The 22,637-nt window shown below is 42.5% G+C and overlaps 1 protein-coding gene across 1 annotated transcript in view; it reads left to right on the top strand.

Moving 5' to 3' along the window:
- The window catches only part of TUBG1 (tubulin gamma 1), a 197,387-nt gene that overhangs the window by 82,982 nt on the left and 91,768 nt on the right, over positions 1-22,637 (top strand). Inside the window, exon 3 of the mRNA XM_086924100.1 lies at positions 6,239-6,406. Within this exon, the coding sequence (XP_086780226.1) occupies positions 6,239-6,406 (168 nt within the window). The remainder of the gene's footprint in view (positions 1-6,238; positions 6,407-22,637) is intronic.

Raw genomic sequence — 22,637 nt, 5'->3', positions numbered from 1 at the left:
CAGGTAAAAGCGTCCCTGTTCAGGCGCCAAAATGACGTAAATAATTAATTTACTCTCTTAATTTCTATGCAGATAAGTACTTAATCAATAATAACTCAATCAGAAGGAAAGAAGACAGAGTCCGTGGTGTTAGAGTTTCTAAGGGTTTTATTCCTCATAAAGGAATCAGGATATCGTGTTCTGACCACCACACAGGGTGTCAGAAGGGATAGATGAGCGCGCTCTCGTTTATTGACAATACATAGCTTATATACTTGGTTTACATCATAATGTTCAATGTAAGAGGCGTAACAGCTGAGAGAAGACAAGATAACAGTATACACGTGGTATTAGTACATCATCAAGAGGCGTAAACTAGGCGTAAACTAGAGGTGTGTGCTAGAAACGTCACTGATAGGTGACGCAAGTGGGTGGCACCAAGGGGTGGTGCTAACAGAATGTTGCAATGTCAGCAGAAATCGGAAGCTTGGATGCGCGCGCAGCTGCATGACGTGTAACTGGAGGGGTGCAGGGGACTTGACATTTACACTAACGGAAAGAGACAGAAGTCTGGCATGTCAGATCAACTTGTGCTTCTATCATATCTGATATCCGATGTTTAGGAACTAAGCTATCTGGGCAGAAAGGTCTCTAGAGCAGAAGCTATTCTATACTTGCTGTGAGTGCGTGTATAAGCGCCTGAGTGTCTGTATGAGAAGCGTGGGGGCATGGGGCCTTCCATGGAAGCATGGCAACAGAGGCTATGAATTACTTGCATAGAGACAGGTCGGCCCTTTAGCCCTGTAGCTGAGGAAGGATGTTTACTGAAGCTAGCAGGCTGGAATGTATCTTCGGGGAGGAAAACAGATAACACGAAGGTTATAGTCAATCTTGGCAGGCAGCAGGCTGAGCTGAGCACGGAGGGCCGCGCTAGAAGTAAGTCAGAGTTCACGGGTACGGGGGCTACTTGGGCAGGGGCCCTCGCAGTCAGAAGCCAGAAAAGAGGCTCGGTGGCAGAGATTCAGGGCCTACTTTCAGCCAGGCTGAGAAACGTAGGAGTGCACTTCAAAAAGACGTTGGCATAGCATACTTAGGAACGGACCATCTAACCCATTCATGGTGGGTCTGAAAGAGGACAAGTTAACGTTAGACGCAAATGTATTTGCGTCTTCATAGCTGGTACAGGAGGGAAGTTACATGCACTTTAACTCGTACATGGAGTCGGTGGGGTACTCGCCAGGGAACACAACATGGCCAAAATTTAATTTTCCTCACCACGAGTCTGGCGATCTGGTGCTCCTGCACTTAACACAGAGATGCAGGCAGGCTAGGTTAATTTGATTAAGACACTGACAAATATGCGACATGTAAAGCGCATCGACGCCCTCTTGAGCTTGTCTGCGCTATATAACACTACTACATGTAAGTAAATAAAATGTGAGCATGTCCAGTAGGCGAAATGCTTCTTTCTGCACAAAGGTAGAGTGAGGGCGGTGTAAAAAACAAAAAGAGTGATTCCAAGAAATAAACACAACACCAAGATGAACATAAAAAAGCAGAAATATATAGAACCGGCAGTATAAAACCACAAAGACAACACGTGACACGAGACAAATGCCACAAGAGGATGTCTCAGCCTTTCAATCCCCTTTTCAAAACCACTTTAAAATTAATTCCACCTGGTAAGCTTCTTGGTGCTTAGATTGAAGGAAACCTCGAAATAGCAGAATGTCAGCCTCGGGCAGCAGTAAATTTAATACCAACATGCCACAAATAAATGACAATACAGTTAACATAGACATTAAATAGAATATTCGTAGCATTAACAGTTATTAAAAAAGTACAACAGAACTGAGCACAACTGTCAGACGTTAGAGTGCTTCGGCCAGAGTTAAAACATTGCGTAACAGGCGTGCATGGGCACGAACAGAGTGTTGTGTCACATAGACCCGCTGCATGATTACACTACGCAAACTGTGGGCCTTATGGCCCGATGAGGAAGAGACACGGCCTGGCGGCCGTGAATAGTGTAAAGCAGGGGCCTTTGAAGTGAAGCTAAGCTTCACTTCAAAGGTGTGAAGCATTCAAGCGAGTACGGTTTTTCTCAAGCATACCGAATTACTTTCCCGTTACATGAATTTACGACGTTTCGTCATTTTTCACTTAGTTCAAGTACATTGACAGTGGATCGATCGTCTGGGATTCCTGTTCAGGAAAGGGGTGTGTTGTGTTTAAAGAGCGCTTTGAGGATTTGAGAATATTTGAGTAGCGTCCACCTAGATGAATGCGTTTATTTGGCCATTGCCATCGCGTGGGGTCTGATATGCTCTTCAGTTTCATATTTGTTTCCTCCACAGTTACCACTGTTGAAAGAAGTTAGCTAGCTGTTGGATGTTTGTGTTAAATGCTTTTTAAAGAGAGAACTTTAGTAATTTTCGATTGTGTTGAATCTAACCACTGATTGAGTTGACATGTTATTGCTTGAATGCCTTGAAATAAGTTGTGGAAAACTGTATTTCCTGTTACCTGTGCTCTATTAGAACAGTGGGCCGATTCGATCAGAGAAGTAGTGTCTTAAAACAATGTAATATGTAAACAAATAGGAGGACCCCACTCTTAATTTATGAGGGACGGTGGGGAAAGTATTTGTCAAGAGAACAAACGTCCAGAGTCGGTGGACAATGAGGATGGTGTCTTATTCTGATGTTGGACAAATGGGCATCACCATTAAGAGTTATAAAAGTTATCAATACACGGGGGGCATAAATACCATGGCAAAGGCAAAAAAAATTTTCAACACTCAATAATAAAACAAAACAAAAGGTACACACTTGTATATTTGTTTTAACCTTTTTGGAGGGATTATATATATATTATTATTTGGTAGAGTAGATGCAGGAAAGGGATAGATTCTTAAAAAGTTGATTCAGTTATCTTGGACCAACTACTATGCATCGGATTACAATACTAAGACCAGTATTAAACAGGTTGCTACATTAAAAGCATATCACCACATGTGTTTGGTAACAAAGTACAAATTTTATTACACTTTACAAAATATTAAAATACACTTTAAAAACATTGAGCAATAAACATAATCATAACAGTATCTTGAATAAAAAAGTCACAGAATCAAAAGGTCGACGCGGCGTTTCGGCTTTTTCTAGTACACCTTCATCAGGACTGATTCTAGACAATTAAAATCATAAAACACAGTTACCAAACAGATAATAGTGTCTGTTACATTATTCATCTATCTTTTGTTATATGTCGTCATCCCGATCTCAAGTACTCTACTACTTCTCATGCACTGCACACCTATCTATTCAATTGCAATACACATGTTATATCTCTTTTATCAAAAACACATAAAAAAACTTCTGCACAGGTATCAATAGTACATTTATATTATTATTATTCCCTCTCTTTTGCCTTCCCCTTGGATCTATATACATCCATCATGGTCTACCCATTTTGCCAACACCACGAATTAGTACCTTCTATAAATGAATGCGTACCTTGTATATCCAAATGGATTCATTATCCACGTGGATGGAACTGGTTGGTTCCACGGGAAGTCCTTTTTTAGAAAATGTTGGACCACTGGTCGGTTTGACTTTGCTAGTGGTTATTTGCAAAGGTGCTCTGTCTCTAAAATAGAGATATATAAATACCCCAAAAGATTATTATTATACACATGAAAACACTTTGTGTTTGGGCTATATCTAGCTATGGATCTCTTTAGTACGTTACCATAGTCGTGGGTTAATTCAATTTCCACTGTTTGGAGATCAGCTTAATATAGAATGAAGTGGGAGACTTGATGTCCTCCTTTTATGCCTGTGGGTATAAAGGCACAAATGTGTAGGCCTGTTATTTAGGTTATTACTTTTCTATTTACACTACAGGCTTACATACCTTAATAGGGCTCTGTTCCTGCCGTGTATTTAGCTGCCAGGAGGAGCCACCGTTTTATACAATTGATCGTCTGGGACTCTTCTCCCTATGGAATTAAGATTAATGTTGTGGGATATATCACTTCCTTTTCTTGTGCCCTTTTTATTTCTATTGTCAATTTCATTATCATAGCACTCACCATGGGAGCCGGAGTACTGGTTGCAACAACACCTCAAAACCTTTTTCAATTAGTTGAGCATGTTTGCCACGCACGATAGATGTTTTGTGATTCTTCTCCTCAAATTGATGATATCTATAGGAGATTACGTATCAAGAGTTATATTACTTTATATTACACTCACTGTTATATATATTGCAGTGAGTGTATCTATATAAAGTAATATAACTCTTGATACGTAATCTCGTATAGATATCATCAATTTGAGGAGAAGAATCACGAAACATCTATCGTGCGTGGCAAACATGCTCAACTAATTGAAAAAGGTTTTGAGGTGTTGTTGCAACCAGTACTCCGGCTCCCATGGTGAGTGCTATGATAATGAAATTGACAATAGAAATAAAAAGGGCACAAGAAAAGGAAGTGATATATCCCACAACATTAATCTTAATTCCATAGGGAGAAGAGTCCCAGACGATCAATTGTATAAAACGGTGGCTCCTCCTGGCAGCTAAATACACGGCAGGAACAGAGCCCTATTAAGGTATGTAAGCCTGTAGTGTAAATAGAAAAGTAATAACCTAAATAACAGGCCTACACATTTGTGCCTTTATACCCACAGGCATAAAAGGAGGACATCAAGTCTCCCACTTCATTCTATATTGAGCTGATCTCCAAACAGTGGAAATTGAATTAACCCACGACTATGGTAACGTACTAAAGAGATCCATAGCTAGATATAGCCCAAACACAAAGTGTTATCATGTGTATAATAATAATCTTTTTCGGTATTTATATATCTCTATTTTAGAGACAGAGCACCTTTGCAAATAACCACTAGCAAAGTCAAACCGACCAGTGGTCCAACATTTTCTAAAAAAGGACTTCCCGTGGAACCAACCAGTTCCATCCACGTGGATAATTAATCCATTTGGATATACAAGGTACGCATTCATTTATAGAAGGTACTAATTCGTGGTGTTGGCAAAATGGGTAGACCATGATGGATGTATATAGATCCAAGGGGAAGGCAAAAGAGAGGGAATAATAATAATAATATAAATGTATTATTGATACCTGTGCAGAAGTTTTTTATGTGTTTTTGATAAGAGATATAACATGTGTATTGCAATTGAATAGATAGGTGTGCAGTGCATGAGAAGTAGTAGAGTACTTGAGATCGGGATGACGACATATAACAAAAGATAGATGAATAATGTAACAGACACTATTATCTGTTTGGTAACTCTGTGTTTTATGATTTTAATTGTCTAGAATCAGTCCTGATGAAGGTGTACTAGAAAAAGCCGAAACGCCGCGTCGACCTTTTGATTCTGTGACTTTTTTATTCAAGATACTGTTATGATTATGTTTATTGCTAAATGTTTTTAAAGTGTATTTTAATATTTTGTAAAGTATAATAAAATTTGTACTTTGTTACCAAACACATGTGGTGATATGCTTTTAATGTAGCAACCTGTTTAATACTTGTCTTAGTATTGTAATCCGATGCATAGTAGTTGGTCCAAGATAACAATCAACTTTTTAAGAATCTATCCCTTTCCCGCATCTACTCTACCAAATAATAATATATATAATCCCTCCAAAAAGGTTAAAACAAATATACAAGTGTGTACCTTTTGTTTTGTTTTATTATTGAGTGTCTTAAAACAAGCCATGAATAAACAAGCCTGGCGAAATGAAAGTAAATAAATAAACGCGGCCGCGAAATGAAAGCCTTTCATGCAGCAGGGGGCGGAGCGGATCCCTCTGAAGTGAAGCTGCTGGCGGCAGATGGCTGGCTTTCATGTGCACGTGCTTTTCAGGTCAATGCGCTTGCGCATTGAGCTTGCTTTTCACGGGCACAGCGTGAAAGCGCCAGATGTGGTTAAGCTCTCGTTAAGCCCCTATATTCTCGCAAGCTCAATGACAGTCGAGACCTAAAAAAGAAGCATAATACTCAATTAAAATATTTGCAAAGGTCCTTTGCTAACGGTGTATTCAGTCAATATTAACTTTGTTTATTTTCCAATGTACTTTGATGGTTTTGTTCCCAAATTGATAACTTTTGAATAGTGTTATTGTTTCAAATTTGATGTTTGATATGGTTACGTAAATACTCTTATCTGAGAAATCCTCTTTGGTGCACCTCCAGTTTTCTGACTATGAAAGTCTGTGTTGCAGGCAGATGATGAACATTACATCCCTCGAGCTGTTCTACTGGATCTCGAACCCAGAGTGATCCATTCCATTTTGAATTCTCCATATGCCAACTTGTACAACCCTGAAAATATCTACTTGTCCGAGCATGGAGGAGGTGCAGGGAACAACTGGGCCAGTGGCTTTTCACAGGTGAGCAGTGAATCTGTCATTTCTTTACTTTTTGAGAACTGTATTGAGTTTAACATTTTTATGACTCAGTTCAGGCAATTATCTTTAAAACTTTTTAGCTGATATTTTCAAAGTCATAACCCACAGTGCTTAGCTTGTGGCGCCTAAGCAGCACAAAGCAAGTATATACAATACAGCGTTATCCTTTTTTTATGGTCCATTCCAGGTAGGTCAATATATTTTCTATACCTGTTGCTCACTTCAACGTTTTAATGGTGCATTACACATGAAGGAGATTGAATTTGGGAAAACAATTTATTGTAGTTCATTACTAAGCAATTTTAGTGTTTCCGTGGTTCAGGTAAAAGCATAGACCAGTGCAGATAAGGGAACAGTCGGAACACCGCCATCTTAACCACGGGTGTTCCGACTACACAAGCACAACCACACTTGCCTTAACCATGCATATGCCTAAACCACGCATATGCATGGTTAAGGCAGTGCACAGTCAAGCTGCTGCAGGGGCGGAAGACAGTGAAGACGGATGCAGGTGGGGGTCGGGGTAGGTTTCAGGGCAGCGGAAGGGGTTGAGTTAGTATAAGGGACAGCGTGGGGGTGGAGAGTTAGTGTAAGCAAAGGGGCAGCGTTTTAGGCCTTAGGCCGTAGGACAGGGAGAGGGGAATGGGTAGTCAGCTCTGTACTGTTAGTAAAGGGGCAGGCTTTTAGGAACGGCGCGAGGCGCGTTGGCAGTGGCAGTGGTAGTGGTGGTAGGGGGGATAGAGGTAGTGGCGACCTTAGCCACACATACCATTCATGCCTATACCACGGAATTGCGATGTAAAGGTATGCGTGGTTAAGACGCCATCGTGGTTTGGGCTGCGTGGTAGAGGCATGCGTGGTTTAACCATGCGTGCTTCTATCATACAACTGTGCAGATAATAAGAAATGTTACACATCTATTAGTCCTTTAGAAATGCTTAAGTTTATTAGGTTAGGGGAAAATTGTGTTTTATTTTCCTTAACTAACTTTCATAAGAATTCTGTATCTTGCACATATTACTAAAGGGACATTGTCCATGTGAACCTTATAGTGTGAAGGTTGCTAGTGGAGAGTTTGAGGTTTTAATGCTGTTTCACGCTTCCTGCAAGACATTTTGTGCTCTAACCAACTCTCACATGAGCAAACATAGAGCGTCTGAGTAAGCTAATTGAGGTATAGCCATCTAATTTCGGTTCTATTTTATATATAGAAGTCAGTTAATGAGATGTCAGTGGGAACCTACAAGGTTGTGCAATAGGACTGTGGCACGCGGTTGGTTGAACTCTTTGATTTTGTTTAATTATTGACAAATCCACTTCAAAACCCATACCATGTAAATGTATTCTACTGATAATACTTCAGTATAACTGGCCCAACAGGTCAACAATGGCTACAAAAATAAATAAAATATGTTGTGAGAAAAAAAATGGTGTGTTAACTAGTGATCCCTCAGGTTGATGCACACCTTGGGTCCCATGCTGCTGCCTGAGACCTGGTGTCTTGTGCATTCCTTATGGTTATTGGGGTGCTGGTGACAGTTTGTGAACCATGATTCCGAATTGTCTTGAGTTGTTGCAACAACCCAAGTGAGATCTCGGGATAAAGCAGAATAAAGTAGTTGATCCTTGTTTCTCCTATTGTTTGAGCATTCATGGCAATGTGATACTGTAAAAAATAATGAAGAGTGTAGAGTTTTTCAATAATAAAACACAAAGATTAACCAACCACTGTATTTACATATGTTGTCTTGGATATAGTGAAGTTCAAATGGAACCTTGACCTTTTGACTATGCAGACATCATGGTTTACATGCATATTAAAGACAATCAAGTTAGCCTATCTCTATGGAATGGGACATTATGTTTGACTTCAAACAGCTAGATCTAATCCCCGCACAAAAAATTCCCACGCAATAATCTACTGTCAGTCCTCATGAATACATGGCTAGACCCACACAAACCCCAGTCTACATACCACAGATTACAGACAGATTAGGACCAACAGCACCATGTTAATAACCCTATCAGGTGGGACAATTGCCCTAGGTGTGGGGTGGAGGGGGCGGGATTTTTGCATCTGGCCTGGGAGTGCCCTCTGGTTGAGGACTTCTGGAGGCAGGTGGTGGAGCGCATTCGGAGTGTCACATGTCTCCAGGTCGCTTTGATTCCTCTTCACTGTATGTTGGCCTTGGACCCCAAGCCCAAGAAGAGAAACTTATCCTATAAGATGTTGCAGCTGCTCCTGGGGTTAGCGAGGCGAAGGGTGGCTATCACCTGGATGGGTCATAGGGCCCCTGAGTTGTCGCTGTGGTTTAGGGATGTCCGGGAATGGTCCTTGTCTGAGGAAACGCATATGCAGCACACACGCAGGGATGAAAGGCTGTAGGAGGACCTGCTTGCATGGAGGATAATGTGTGCTGTGGGGTCGTCCTGTAGTGACTCGGACGCTACCAGTGCTGAACTGTTTACCCCGGAGGAGTCGGACTCCGAGGGAGCGGGTGGCGGGAGCAGGGACGGGGAGACTGTCCTGGAGTAGTGCCCTCCTGGTAACGCACGTATAATCCCTGTTGTAATTGTGATTTCCTTTGTCTCCCAAAGGTTCTGCTTATAATTCTGTTCCCTGTGCCCGAGTGGGCCTTCTTGAGATGAACACACTGTACACATATGGTTTAATAATGATGCCAAGTTTGGGGACGGACTGTTTCAGTGTTACCATGTTACACTAAAGTTTTCAACTGATAAAAATGTTAAAATGTGATGATGCACTCTTACCTGGCTGCTGATAGCGCCTACATGTTTCTTACCATGAATGCGGAGTTCCTTTGTTCATTACCACATTGCCGCCCAGCCCCGGGGATGTGGGCTGAATCGAAATTTGCCTAGCATAGTAACGGTAAGTTTCAATTCTATTAAGGACACAGAGGCGAGGATTATGCTTTTCCTTCTTCGCTGTTTATTACAATACAAAAAACACAGCAGCCCAGAAAAGCTCCACAAAATGCTTATATGTCCCAAACACTGGAAAAAAAGCATTAATCCAAGAAAACAAACGTGATTTTAGTACAACAAAACTACAAATCCCATCAGTCCATAGTATCAAGGATAACATCAGTCCTTCCACAGTGTCCATGACCTCTAGATAGGGTGTCCATTTTGTGTCTTCTCGCTCTTTCTTCGCGCAAGTCACGCCGACCTCTCATTAGTCTTGCTTGGAACCCTCATTCCCTAGCGGAAGAGACACAACAGCGTAAGCGTTGAAAACCAAACTACACGCTTAAACCATCATAATTCAGTCTCACTTGAACAGATTAAAGTCAAACTTAATGACAACCGAACAATGCAAAAGACATTCCAGAAATCAAAACCTGGCTACTCACTGCATTACGGGCGGGAGTCTTACCTCAGAAAGCTCTGGGAGGGATAATCCTCGCCTCCGTGTCCTTAATAGAATTGAAACTTACCGTTACTATGCTAGGCAAATTTCGATTCTATGTCAGGACCGGAGGCTTCAGATTATGCTAGTTCAAAGCTTACTTACCACTAAATACGCAATGTCCACCACTGGTTTAAAATAAAACCTCTTAAATGTGGAATCCGAGGACCAGTCTGCAGCACGCATCCGGTCCTCTAAACGAGCACCTAAAGAAAAAGCCTTTGAACCCATTGCTCCTCTAGCCGAGTGAGCTCCAAATTGCTTAACGTCAATGCCTGCTTCTTGTAAAACCCAACGCACCCACCTAGCAATGGTGGGGGAGGAGACAGCCTTGTGTGGCTTTCGCAAAGCAATGAGCAATTGTCTTTCGCCCAGAGGCCGAAGTTCTGTTGTCATATCTTCATACGCCTTGAGGCAATGCACTACGCACAACTTGGGAGTATCTACAGAAGCTGGATATGAGATCGTCCTTGATGCGGACTTAGTACGACGGCCCACTGTAAAAGTCACACCGTCCGGAGCAAAAACTCTCGCCAAGATGTCGAGGGCCCGCACATCCGAAACCTTCCGACAAGACACCAAACACAAAAGCATGGCTAGTTTCGCTGACAATTCTTTCAAAGAAAGATATTTGTTAGGTTGCCGTGAAAGGAACAGATTCAGAACGACGTTGATGTCCCAAAGAACGGAATATCGTGGTTCCGGGGGTAACAAAAGCCTAATCCCGCGCAAGAGCCTGCATACGAAAGGGTGTTCTCCAACTTAGACCCCTTCTACCGGCTCATGAGCTGCCGAGATCGCAGAACGCATTGCGTTAATGGTACGATATGCCAGTCCGTCGGAGGCCAATTCCGCCCCAAAATTCAGAATTGGCACGACGCTTGCGACCAAGGGATCCTAATCCCATTGAAAACACCAGCGCACCCACTTAGTCCAAGCGGATCGATATCTCTTAGTGGTGCTGGGTGCCCATGCCTTCGACAAGAGATCCTCAGCCGATCTCGAAAGGCCTGGGAGCGACCAACGTCGCCTGAAAGCCGCCACACCATGAGGCGGAGAGCGCCCTGCGCTAGAAAGTGGTGCGGGTCCCCTCCCGGATTGAGAAGAAGGTTAGGAAACCAGGGGAGTAGGATCGGAGAATCGCAAGAAAGTTCCAGAAGAACTGGAAACAAAACTTGATATCTCCAAACGGGCGTCACCGCCACCAACTCCACTCTTTGGCAGCGAAGATGGGCCGCCATCCGCACGATCATCGCAAAGGGCGGGAACGCATAGGCCCTCTCCTGGCTCCAATCCTGGAGAAAAGCGTCCGTGGCTTCCGCAAGAGGATCCGGCCTCCAGCTAAAGAACCGCGGGAGCTGATAATCCAGACGGAACGCAAACAGGTCCACCGAGAATGGACCCCAAAGATCGTTCAGTTGTTGGAATACCAGAACATCCAATTTCCACACACTCGCAGATGTCTGGAGTGCCAATCCGCCACCTGATTGGCCCTCCCCGGTAAGTATTCCGCTGTTACGGATACATGGTGGGCGGGACAATAGTCCCAAAAATCTTTGGCTAGATTTGCCAGCGTGTGAGACCGAGGACCGCCTAAGTGGTTGACATATCGAACGGCGGAGACGTTGTCCATTCTCAGGAGCACACACGATCTTGCTGACTCCCTGGTCCAGCAACAAACTGCAAAGGACCCCGCTAGGAGCTCCAAGCAATTTATGTGCAACTCCTGTTCCTCAGAAGACCAAGCGCCGCCTGTGGAGAATTCTCCGCAGCGGGCGCCCCAGCCCGACCTGCTGACATCGGACTCCATCACCAGGTCCGGAGCCGAACCGAAAATCGCCCGGCATTTCCAGGCCTCCATATGGGCGAGCCACCAGGCCATTTCCCCTTTCACTTCTCCCGTAAGGGGAACCAACTGGTCATAAGACACACCTCCCTTGAGATGATGCGCCTTGAGACGTTGAAGGGCCCGATAATGGAAGGGCCCGGAAAAATCGCCTAAATGAAAGAGGACAGAAGTCCTACTACTCTGGCAATCTGACGTAGGGAAGTGTGTGATGTTGCCATTGTTTGTCGCAGCACATGCCGAATCTTGGCCACCTTCCTGGACGGAAGACTCAAGGAGGCTTTGAGCGAATCCACGACTAAACCGAGGAATACCACACTCTGGGACGGAGAAAACACCGATTTGTCTCGGTTGATGATGAAGCCTAGCCCCTGTAGCAAGGATATAGTCTGCTGAAGCTGAATTTTGAGCTTCCCAGGGCACTGAGCCATCAAGAGGATATCGTCCAAATATACGATCATCCTGATATCTTGGCTCCGCAGGACTTCCACCACTGGGTGCAGTAGCTTGGTAAAGCACCACGGGGCGGAGGAAAGCCCGAACAGAAGGGCAGTGAACTCGAACACCTGATCGTTCCAGACGAACTGAAGAAACCGACGATGCAGTGGATGAATGGCGACCACTAGGTATGCGTCTTTGAGGTCCAAACGGACCAACCAATCGTTCTGGAGGAGCACATCCCGAAGAAGATGGATCCCCTCCATCTTGAAATGACGGTACACCAACCATCCGTTGAATTCTCTGAGGTTGATGACCGGCTGTTTGCCCCATCCGTTTTCTCCACAAGGAAGATATTGCTGAGGAACCACGAGGGATGACGAGTTGATCGACAGATGGGCCCTTGCGGAGTAGCGCTGAGACCTCCTCGTCGATCAACTGCGCATCGGCCAATGAAAAGGTTATCGGCCAAGGATGGTTTGTCTGGTGAGGCTGATTGTAAAACTCTATATGAAATCCGCGCACAGTCTGAAGGGCCCATGCGTCTGCAGTAATTGCTGCCCAAGCCTCTGGGAAAGCCGCTAGGCGACCACCAATTTGAATCTCGTCTGTCGATACAAGACTTACCTTTAGAATTGCTGTTGTCGGCGCTGTTCTTGTAACCGCCTCCTCCCCTGAAGCGTTGGCCTCTCGCAGGGTAGAAGTTTGTATAGTTGGCTGAGTTATTATATTGACCTCGTCCGGAGCCTTGCCCCTTGTTGGCAAAATTTTGACCGCCACGGCTGGTCGCGTGGCCCCTACTGCGACCGGCCCCTTGGGAAAAACGCTGCTGAAACACCCGCTTGATACTAGACTGGGCTTTATCGAGGGATGTGAAGGTTGAGACAAACTTGCCCAATTCTTTTATAAACTGGTCCCCGAACGGGCCCCCTTGGGCTACTGCCCCCGCCTCTGAGGAGGCCAAATCCCCCAGTTTTGGATCCAATTTGATCAAGAGGGAACGCCGACGCTCTGTCGAGAGGGCGCAATTGGCATTCCCCAAAAAGATGACGACCCTCTGCGCCCAATTCGACAGAACGTCGGGAGAGATGGCGGTACCGGACACCTTTTGCCTCTTCCGCCATGTCTAGGATCTTAGTGGTAGGACCTATTGCGTCGAGCAACTTGTCCTGACAGCTGCGCCAGGAACGATCTATGCCTTTGCGTGGGTCCTTGACAAATTTAGCCATAAAGGTGGCCATCTTAGCATCCATCTCAGGTGTCAGAGCGACTTTTCCCTCCAATGTTGGACGCAGGGCACTCTCCCCGCAAACAGCTCCTCACCTCCTTCTCCAAGGGTTTGCGGAGGCGCCACGCTACAAACTTCGCCACCTTGTCCCCAGGCGCCAAGCAGCCGACCGCGAATGAACGATTTCATCCGGATCCAACATACCCAAGCTGTCCTGGGGTAAGTCGGCGGCAGAGCCAGACGGGCACCAAGACCGCACTGAACCCTCATCCTCATCTGAATCTGCCGGTGACATCGCCCCCGGGGATGAAGGAGCCGTTCCCAAAGACACCGACGGAGCCGATGCCGGTGGCGGCACAGGGGTGGGGTTGGTCGCTTTCACCAGAAAAGCGTCACACAGACGCTCAAAGGCGTCCCTATCCACACCCTGCGTTCCCTCGAGCACCCCTCCTTGCAAGGCTTCTTAGGAGCAGGTGGGTCTCCCCCTGAAGGGGCCGGGTCATTAGCTGGGGTACCTAAATGCGCCTGCGCCTACTTTGCGCATTCCTCCACTATACGGGAGGACAGGCGCTCCTCCATTGGGCCTACAATCTCGGTCACGCAGCGGTAAATAGAGCTGTCCACTGCGTTATAAAACTCATCGTCATTAAGATAATGATGAGTCTCCTCCTCTTCCTCGTAATATCCCTCCTCCATGCCTAGGGACAGTAAAACCAGCAAACTGGTAAAAAAAAATGATGGAAAGAGGACAGTGCCAAATACCTCCGCACCAAATTTGGGCAGGCCCTAGGCGAGCACACACTTTGGACTGGCAGGAACACCAGAAATCGGGGCAGCACCAGCCCCAGAGCGCGCAGACCCTCCAAATTGACCGAGTCTTGGCCGCCCCCCTTGCGCGCTCGTTTCCCCTGACAGGAAAAAGGCCTTAAAAGGCTTCAGAAAGGCTGTGGGCCAACGCGTGGTTAAAACCGCATTAAAGTGCGATTTTTCGGCCGTAAGCGGCAACGCGTAATCACACCGCAATACAGACCCTTTGCGGGCGTGCAATTCGGAACCGTACCGACCCCCACACCGAGGGCGTTCAGGTGAGGCTGCGGGGCGAGGCTCCGGAGCGTTTCTCTCCTCAGCGCGGCTTCCGACACTAAAGACAAGCCGTGCTGAGAGCAGAGAGACGCAAGAGCTCCCCCTAGCGGGCCAAGACCGCACCGCACAGAAAAATGGGGAAAACAGATTGCGAAAGGGACGGGTAGCGTCCCCATGATCGAAACAGGCTATGTAAGGAGAAAAAGGCACAACAAGAAATACCACTAGTTTACCAAACGCACTCCAATGTTGTTAAAGTATAACAAATGTTGAAAACTGTAGTCTATTTTTTTGTTTCTCCAATTAATCACACAGAAAGATGCTTCTTAAAAGAAAGACCATGTATTTTTGTCATTATTGCATTTAACATTACAATTTCGGAATTTGCATCATAGACAAAATTGTGCAGAATTTGAAAACATAAACTTCCTATTACAAAAACATTGTAAAACTGTTATGGTTACAGCACAAAACATTTTTTGATGAAATTATAAACCACAGTTGAGGAAAAGGCCCAATGCATTTCGGGGGGTTCCCTTCTTCAGGGGCACTGGAAAAAATGAAACAATGTATAAACAATAGATCACAAGCTGATAATACAACAGAAGAAATGCAATTATTAACTCTTATTAGCGTAGGCAGTTCGTGATACCAACAACACCAAGTACACATGTTACAAGTAAGCCTATTCATTAACCTGAGTTTATGAGCTTCATATTAAGGTCAAAACTAACCAAGAAGAAAAGAATGATGAGCACCAAGTGGTAGATAAAACAGACACAAGGTTGAGAAAAGGCTGAGGAAAGACCGCCACCACGGATGAATTATGCTGCTGTTGAGCCTAGTTTAGTAGAAAAAGGGTAAAAGGTAGTATCACCATGAACGTATAAACAGGAGTGTAAAAAACTGGTCATCGATACCAAAGTTTAGAAACCACACCTCCATGCCGTGACTGTAAGAAAAAGATTAGGATGGTACCCGTATACTGACTTCTCAACTACAATGTAATGTGACGAAACTGAAGATTCGACGAAAAAAAGCGAACTAAAGCGTATACTTCCGCTAAAAGAACAAACAACAAAAACCATATCGATCATTAGCACAAGAAGAGACCAATGCACTCAATTTACAAGAGGACAATGTACTACGCTAAGTACTTACTCGCTTATTGCTAATGTAACTGCAGCAATTGGCAACCAGAAAGAATTTCACTGATATGTAACCATCTGTCTAGTGACTGAATTCAATATGATGGAACGACATTTCCATCTGTATTTTCACAACTCAATTTTAGACCAAAAATAGTTAGAAGAATTCTTTTATATCCACTGCCTGTGAATAAATGAAAGTGAAGTCGTAAGAAAATTTTCACTCAAATAGAAATGCTGTCATCACTAATACAAAATGCTCCTGAAGTACACGCAATTCTAATTACTGCTAACATACATTAAGTGGATTGCAAGCCATATTTCTAACTGAATTGTGACTAGCTTAATCCTCTGAATCTGTGATGACATTAGTATCAAACACCAGAAAAAGCTAATATTGGACAGAGTGACCTGCCGTATGAGAGTTGTAACTCATTTGCTCACTACCTCAGTTATTACGGTCGAGGCGAGAGTTACCACTTGAATCCACGTTCCTAGACATTGCACCTATGTTATATGACAATGCTGTTTGTTCAAAAAGCTTGTCTCCCAAACATTCTTAACTCACAGATACAGTGTTATCCAAGCAGGTTCTGACCAAGACGCATAATCTCAATCTAGAAAATAAATGTACCTGATTATAATCCTGGTACATGAATCTAAGCGGTAGTACTAACTAAAAGGGTCTTCTACTCACCACAAACTACGCAAAACCGCAAAGACACTTCTTCCAAACGCCGCCACGCGCAAACCTTCACCTTCCGTACGTCAACTTTATGCGCCCGTGTTGACCCACTAAACAATGAAGTAGGACTAAACTGCGCAGCCATTTTAGAATAGTAAAATCTTGAATGCCAACATATTCAGCAAGCAAAGTACGAAAGATCGTATAAGCTTAACAGTAGAGGAAAAAATGAAAAAAAACCACTATAGCAAAGTAAAATAAAAAAGAATCATAGAAGGAATCAGTTTATGAAAAATAAATAAAAATGGTGAAGCTGTAAAAGGTAACGATTACTAAGGAATGTAAGGACAGCCAAGCCACCATCTCAGAATGGTGTGAATCACGAGTACAGACTTATGTAAAGCAGAAACAAAAGGTCTTATTCTCTGACCAGAGAGCTGGTAACAACTGCTCACGTATAAACTCAGTCACAGATGTGAATAGATTAGAAAACGAGTGAAAAGAATAAAAAGTGATAAGAAAACTGGGTATCTATTCACTCATTGAAGAATCACCTTCATTCAACGCGCAAGGCAGTTCCATTCCTCAACAACTCAAACAAATGGAGTTTATAGCTAAAAGAGCATTGAGCCAACGATTGCATGCTTCGACACTGATCCAGTACCATAAGGTACAAAGAATCCCACGAGGATTACGATTACCTATCAACCTTTGTTATACAAATTTCAATACAACAAAAGATTTATGAAAAAGTGGCAGGCAGTGTTAAACAAATGTTCAGTGGATTTAATTTTGTTACTAATAGAAGAACTCTCTAAAACCATCAAAGAGTTAGAAGAAGAGATCCATATCATCAAATCTGACCTGTCTAATCGCTGTGAGGCAGACTTCTGGAAGCTCACGTTGGAAGATCTCAATTCTAAATTGGATTCTTATGGTAAGGAAATTCAAGAAAGAAAATTACGTAAATTTCGGAGAGACACTATTGATTATAAATTAAACGAGGTTTACACCTGGGCAGAGGTGTATGCCAAAAGGCGTCCCTATCAAAAACCTGCAACTTCGTCACAAGAATCAATAGTTTCGGATAATGATTTAGACCCATCAAGACAGCCATTAGCTACGGGGCAAGAACCAACAACATCTGGAACAAGAAATGAAGCTAGCATATCTGCAGCATCGCCTTTTTTAGACAAGGTACAAGGGGGAGGGAGACCTCCAGACGTCCTAAAAAAACAAGGAGGAGCCAGAGACCAGGAAAAGGAAACAAAGGAGAAAGAAGCCAAGGAACGAGAAGCGGAAGCTCGAAGCCTGAGGAGCAAGGGCAAACCCTCGTAATTAACATTTCATCTAGACAATTGACTAGTTCCCAAGAACTAGTACTCAACAAAGGGACTTCTTTTGTACCAATCTACCACACCAACAAATTAGAACTGGAAGTGTCTGTCTTTCGGTTTCTTAGAAACTTGAGGCTAAAACATTTTTTCACAAATGTAGTACCCACTGCAGATATACCATCAACAGATCAGGAAAGTGAAGATTCAGAAATGAGGCTTTTTAGACCTAAAAGCATTTTTATGTCTCCAGTGTCACATAAAATCCTAGACACTTTCGAATCATTGATACGCCATGATCTTACGAAATTGAATCTACATCCACGAATGCGGTCCAATTTAAGAAAAGACGAGATGGACATCCTTCGGAGATTGAGTACAGATGAACAAATCACTTTTCAAATGGCAGATAAAGGTGGTGCTCTTGTTGTAATGGACACTAGTTTTTATGTACAGAAGGTCAAGGAACATCTAGATGACCAAACAACCTACATACCATTGGAAGAAGACCCTACCTCTAGTTTTACGACGACACTTTGTCAAATTCTAGATAAAGCAGAAGAAATGGATTGGATCACGTCAACATTACGAAAGTTCTTGACAGTACAGTACCCAAGAAGACCAAGGTTGTATATGCTCCCGAAAGTGCACAAAAGTTTTTAAATAATCCACCTTTCCGACCAATAGTGTCTGGTTGTGACTCTATTTTTTCACCGTCGGGGCAGCTGATTGACCATTTTTTACAAAAATTCGTTCAATCTTGGCGTAGTTATGTTAAGGACACTACCCATTTTTTGAACTTGTTCCAACAAGTACAGAATGAATACAATTCAGACTGGTTAATGTGCACTATTGATGTGACTTCACTGTACACGTCCATTCCTTTAAAAGATGGCGTAGAAGCTTGTGAGTGGGCTCTTCTACAATTACCTGATTTGGAAGTCAATAAAATTTTCATTCTGGAATTATTGATATTTTGCCTCCAACATAGCTACTTGTCGTGGCAAGACAAATTCTTTCTCCAAGTGAGTGGAACCTCCATGGGTTTTTCTGGCGCACCAGCGTACGCCAATACATTTATGGCTCAATTTGAGGATACATACATCTTCAAGCAAGAAATTTGGGCTTCGAATTTAGCATTTTACATCAGATTCATCGATGATATTTTCCTTGTATGGAAAAGCTCCCAAAATTTGTTGGAACAATTGATTGGTGAACTCAACAATAAACATGAGAGAATTAAATTCACCCATGAGATAAATCAACAGCAAATTCATTATCTAGATGTCTTGATCACTCAAACAGCCAACAAGCTGGAAACGTCAGTATACACAAAACCTACAGATAGAAACAACTTGCTGCTGTATTTAAGTTTTCACAACCCCTTCATTGAAAAACAACCTTCTGTATTCACAATTGTTAAGGGTGAAACGTATAACTTCTAATTCAACAGCTTTACAAGATGCTTTAAAACAACAGCAAGAGAGATTCAAACAAAGAGGTTACCCCACGGAAATTCTAGCTACAGCTTTGACTAAGACTGATTCTAAACAACGTGAAATGTTACTTACTACCAAACCAAAAGAGAAGTCAAGCAGACATGTCTTCGTTTCTAAATACTCATCAAGATCTCAAGCTATCAAACACATTATGAAATCTAGATGGGAACTCCTGAAACAAGAGCCTGATTTTAAGGGCCTTTATGATGAAGAGCCTTTGTTTGCGTACACGAGAAGCAAGGATCTTAAGGAGATTTTGACCACTAAGTTGTCTGAAGACCAACAACAATACAATGGAATTCGTAAATGTCACAATTGCGTACACTGCAATAATGTAATGACAGGGAAAGTTATCCATCACCCTTAATCAGGGAAAAGCATTTCATTAAAATACAATTGGGACTGTAATAGTTCCAATGTAATTTACACTATCAGATGCCCGTGTGGGTAACTATATGTAGGCAAAACCTCCAGAAAAATTAAGGTACGCATATCAGAACACAAAAGCACATTCAGGACCAAGTCCACTAAGTCTTTCTTTGCCACACACTGGTTAGAACATCAACACACCAATGCTCAGCTCAGGTTTACTATACTTGAAATAATTGCAGTGAAACCTGACCAGAATCATTCAATTCTCTTAGCTCAGAGAGAAGCTTGGTGGACAAAATTTCTGCAAACCCTGATGCCAAGTGGGCTCAATGATAGAATTGAATTGCAGTGTTTTCTATAATGCTCTTTATATAAACATTATTTGATAGTGTACATGTCATTACTCGTGTTATTTCCCTAGCCCATATCATTTTTCATTGACTGTTTCTTTGTAAATGGGCTCAAATTCAGGTCAAACAATAAGTATGTTCGTATGGCTGTCTTTAAATTTCATATTTCTTGGTATACAGTGGCTCTCTCACTGAATCGGTATGGTCAATACTTTACCATTTTTTCAGTTTTCTTATCACTTTTTATTCTTTTCACTCGTTTTCTAATCTATTCACACCTGTGACTGAGTTTATACGTGAGCAGTTGTTACCAGCTCTCTGGTCAGAGAATAAGACCTTTAGTTTCTGCTTTACATAAGTCTGTACTCGTGATTCACACCATTTTGAGATGGTTGCTTGGCTGTCCTTACATTCCTTAGTAATCGTTACCTTTTACAGCTTCACCATTTTTATTTATTTTTCATAAACGGATTCCTTCTATGATTCTTTTTTTATTTTACTTTGCTATTGTGGTTTTTATTCATTCTTTCCTCTACTGTTACGCTTATACGATCTTTCGTGCTTTGCTTGCTGAATATGTTGGCATTCAAGATTTTACTATTCTAAGATGGCTGCGCAGTTTAGTCCTACTTCATTGTTTAGTAGGTCAACACGGGCGCATAAAGTTGACGTACGGAAGGTGAAGGTTTGCGCGTGGCGGCGTTTGGAAGAAGTGTCTTTGCGGTTTTGCGTAGTTTGTGGTGAGTAGAAGACCCTTTTAGTTAGTACTACCGCTTAGATTCATGTACCAGGATTATAATCAGGTACATTTATTTTCTAGATTGAGATTATGCGTCTTGGTCAGAATCTGCTTGGATAACACTGTATCGGTGAGTTAAGAATGTTTGGGTGACAAGCTTTTTGAACAAACAGCATTGTCATATAACATAGATGCAATGTCTTAGAACGTGGATTCTAGTGGTAACTCTCGCCTCTACCGTAATAACTGAGGTAGTGAGCAAATGAGTGTCAACTCTCATACGGCAGGTCACTCTGTCCAATATTAGCTTTTTCTGGTGTTTGATAATAATGTCATCACAGATTCAGAGGATTAAGCTAGTCACAATTCAGTTAGAAATATGGCTTGCAATCCACTTTATGTATGTTAGCAGTAATTAGAATTGCGTGTACTTCAGGAGCATTTTGTATTAGTGATGACAGCATTTCTATTTGAGTGAAAATTTTCTTACGACTTCACTTTCATTTATTCACAGGCAGTGGATATAAAATAATTCTTCTCACTATTTTTGGTCTAAAATTGAGTTGTGAAAATACAGATGGAAATGTCGTTCCATCATATTGAATTCAGTCACTAGACAGATGGTTACATATCAGTGAAATTCTTTCTGGTTGCCAATTGCTGCAGTTACATTCGCAATAAGCGAGTAAGTACTTAGCGTAGTACATTGTCCTCTTGTAAATTGAGTGCATTGGTCTCTTCTTGTGCTAATGATCGATATGGTTTTTGTTGTTTGTTCTTTTAGCGGAAGTATACGCTTTAGTTCGCTTTTTTTCGTCGAATCTTCAGTTTCGTCACATTACATTGTAGTTGAGAAGTGAGTATACGGGTACCATCCTAATCTTTTTCTTACAGTCACGGCGTGGAGGTGTGGTTTCTAAACTTTGGTATCGATGACCAGTTTTTTACACTCCTGTTTATACGTTCATAGTGATACTACCTTTTACCCTTTTTCTACTAAACTAGGCTCAACAGCAGCATAATTCATCCGTGGTGGCGGTCTTTCCTCAGCCTTTTCTCAACCTTGTGTCTGTTTTATCTACCACTTGGTGCTCATCATTCTTTTCTTCTTGGTTAGTTTTGACCTTAATATGAAGCTCATAAACTCAGGTTAATGAATAGGCTTACTTGTAACATGTGTACTTGGTGTTGTTGGTATCACGAACTGCCTACGCTAATAAGAGTTAATAATTGCATTTCTTCTGTTGTATTATCAGCTTGTGATATATTGTTTATACATGGTTTCATTTTTTCCAGTGCCCCTGAAGAAGGGAACCCCCCGAAATGCATTGGGCCTTTTCCTCAACTGTGGTTTATAATTTCATCAAAAAATGTTTTGTGCTGTAACCATAACAGTTTTACAATGTTTTTGCAATAGGAAGTTTATGTTTTCAAATTCTGCACAATTTTGTTTATGATGCAAATTCCGAAATTGTAATGTTAAATGCAATAATGACAAAAATACATGGTCTTTCTTTTAAGAAGCATCTTTCTGTGTGATTAATTGGAGAAACAAAAAAATAGACTACAGTTTTCAACATTTGTTATACTTTAACAACATTGGAGTGCGTTTGGTAAACTAGTGGAGTTTCCACCAGCGGTTGATTGTTGTCTTGGGCTGGCTGCCTTTCAACCAAACAGCACACAAACACAGTACAAATAGTTTTTCTAAGATTTAGTACTTGAAGTAGATAAGGGAGTGCGCAGGCAAACAACCTTTCTTTTTACAACAAGAAATACGCCACAGAGCCCGCCCCAAAATTACAAATCTGGCATAGCAAACCAATCTAGAACCATAAAGATATAGAGCACATAAAGGGAAACTACTTAACTGGCTGCGAAGCAGCGAAGAAAGAGGGAGAAGACACAAAATGGACACCCTATCTAGATGTCATGGACACTGTGGAAGTACTGATGTTATCCTTGATACTATGGACTGATGGGATTTGTAGTTTTGTTGTACTAAAATCACGTTTGTTTTCTTGGATTAATGCTTTTTTTCCTGTGTTTGGGACATAT

The sequence above is a fragment of the Lissotriton vulgaris genome, chromosome 5 (assembly GCF_964263255.1).
Source record: "Lissotriton vulgaris chromosome 5, aLisVul1.2, whole genome shotgun sequence".
Lineage (NCBI taxonomy): Eukaryota > Metazoa > Chordata > Amphibia > Caudata > Salamandridae > Lissotriton > Lissotriton vulgaris.
Note: the sequence above shows the minus strand (reverse complement) of the source record. Positions and strands in the feature narration are given on the sequence as shown.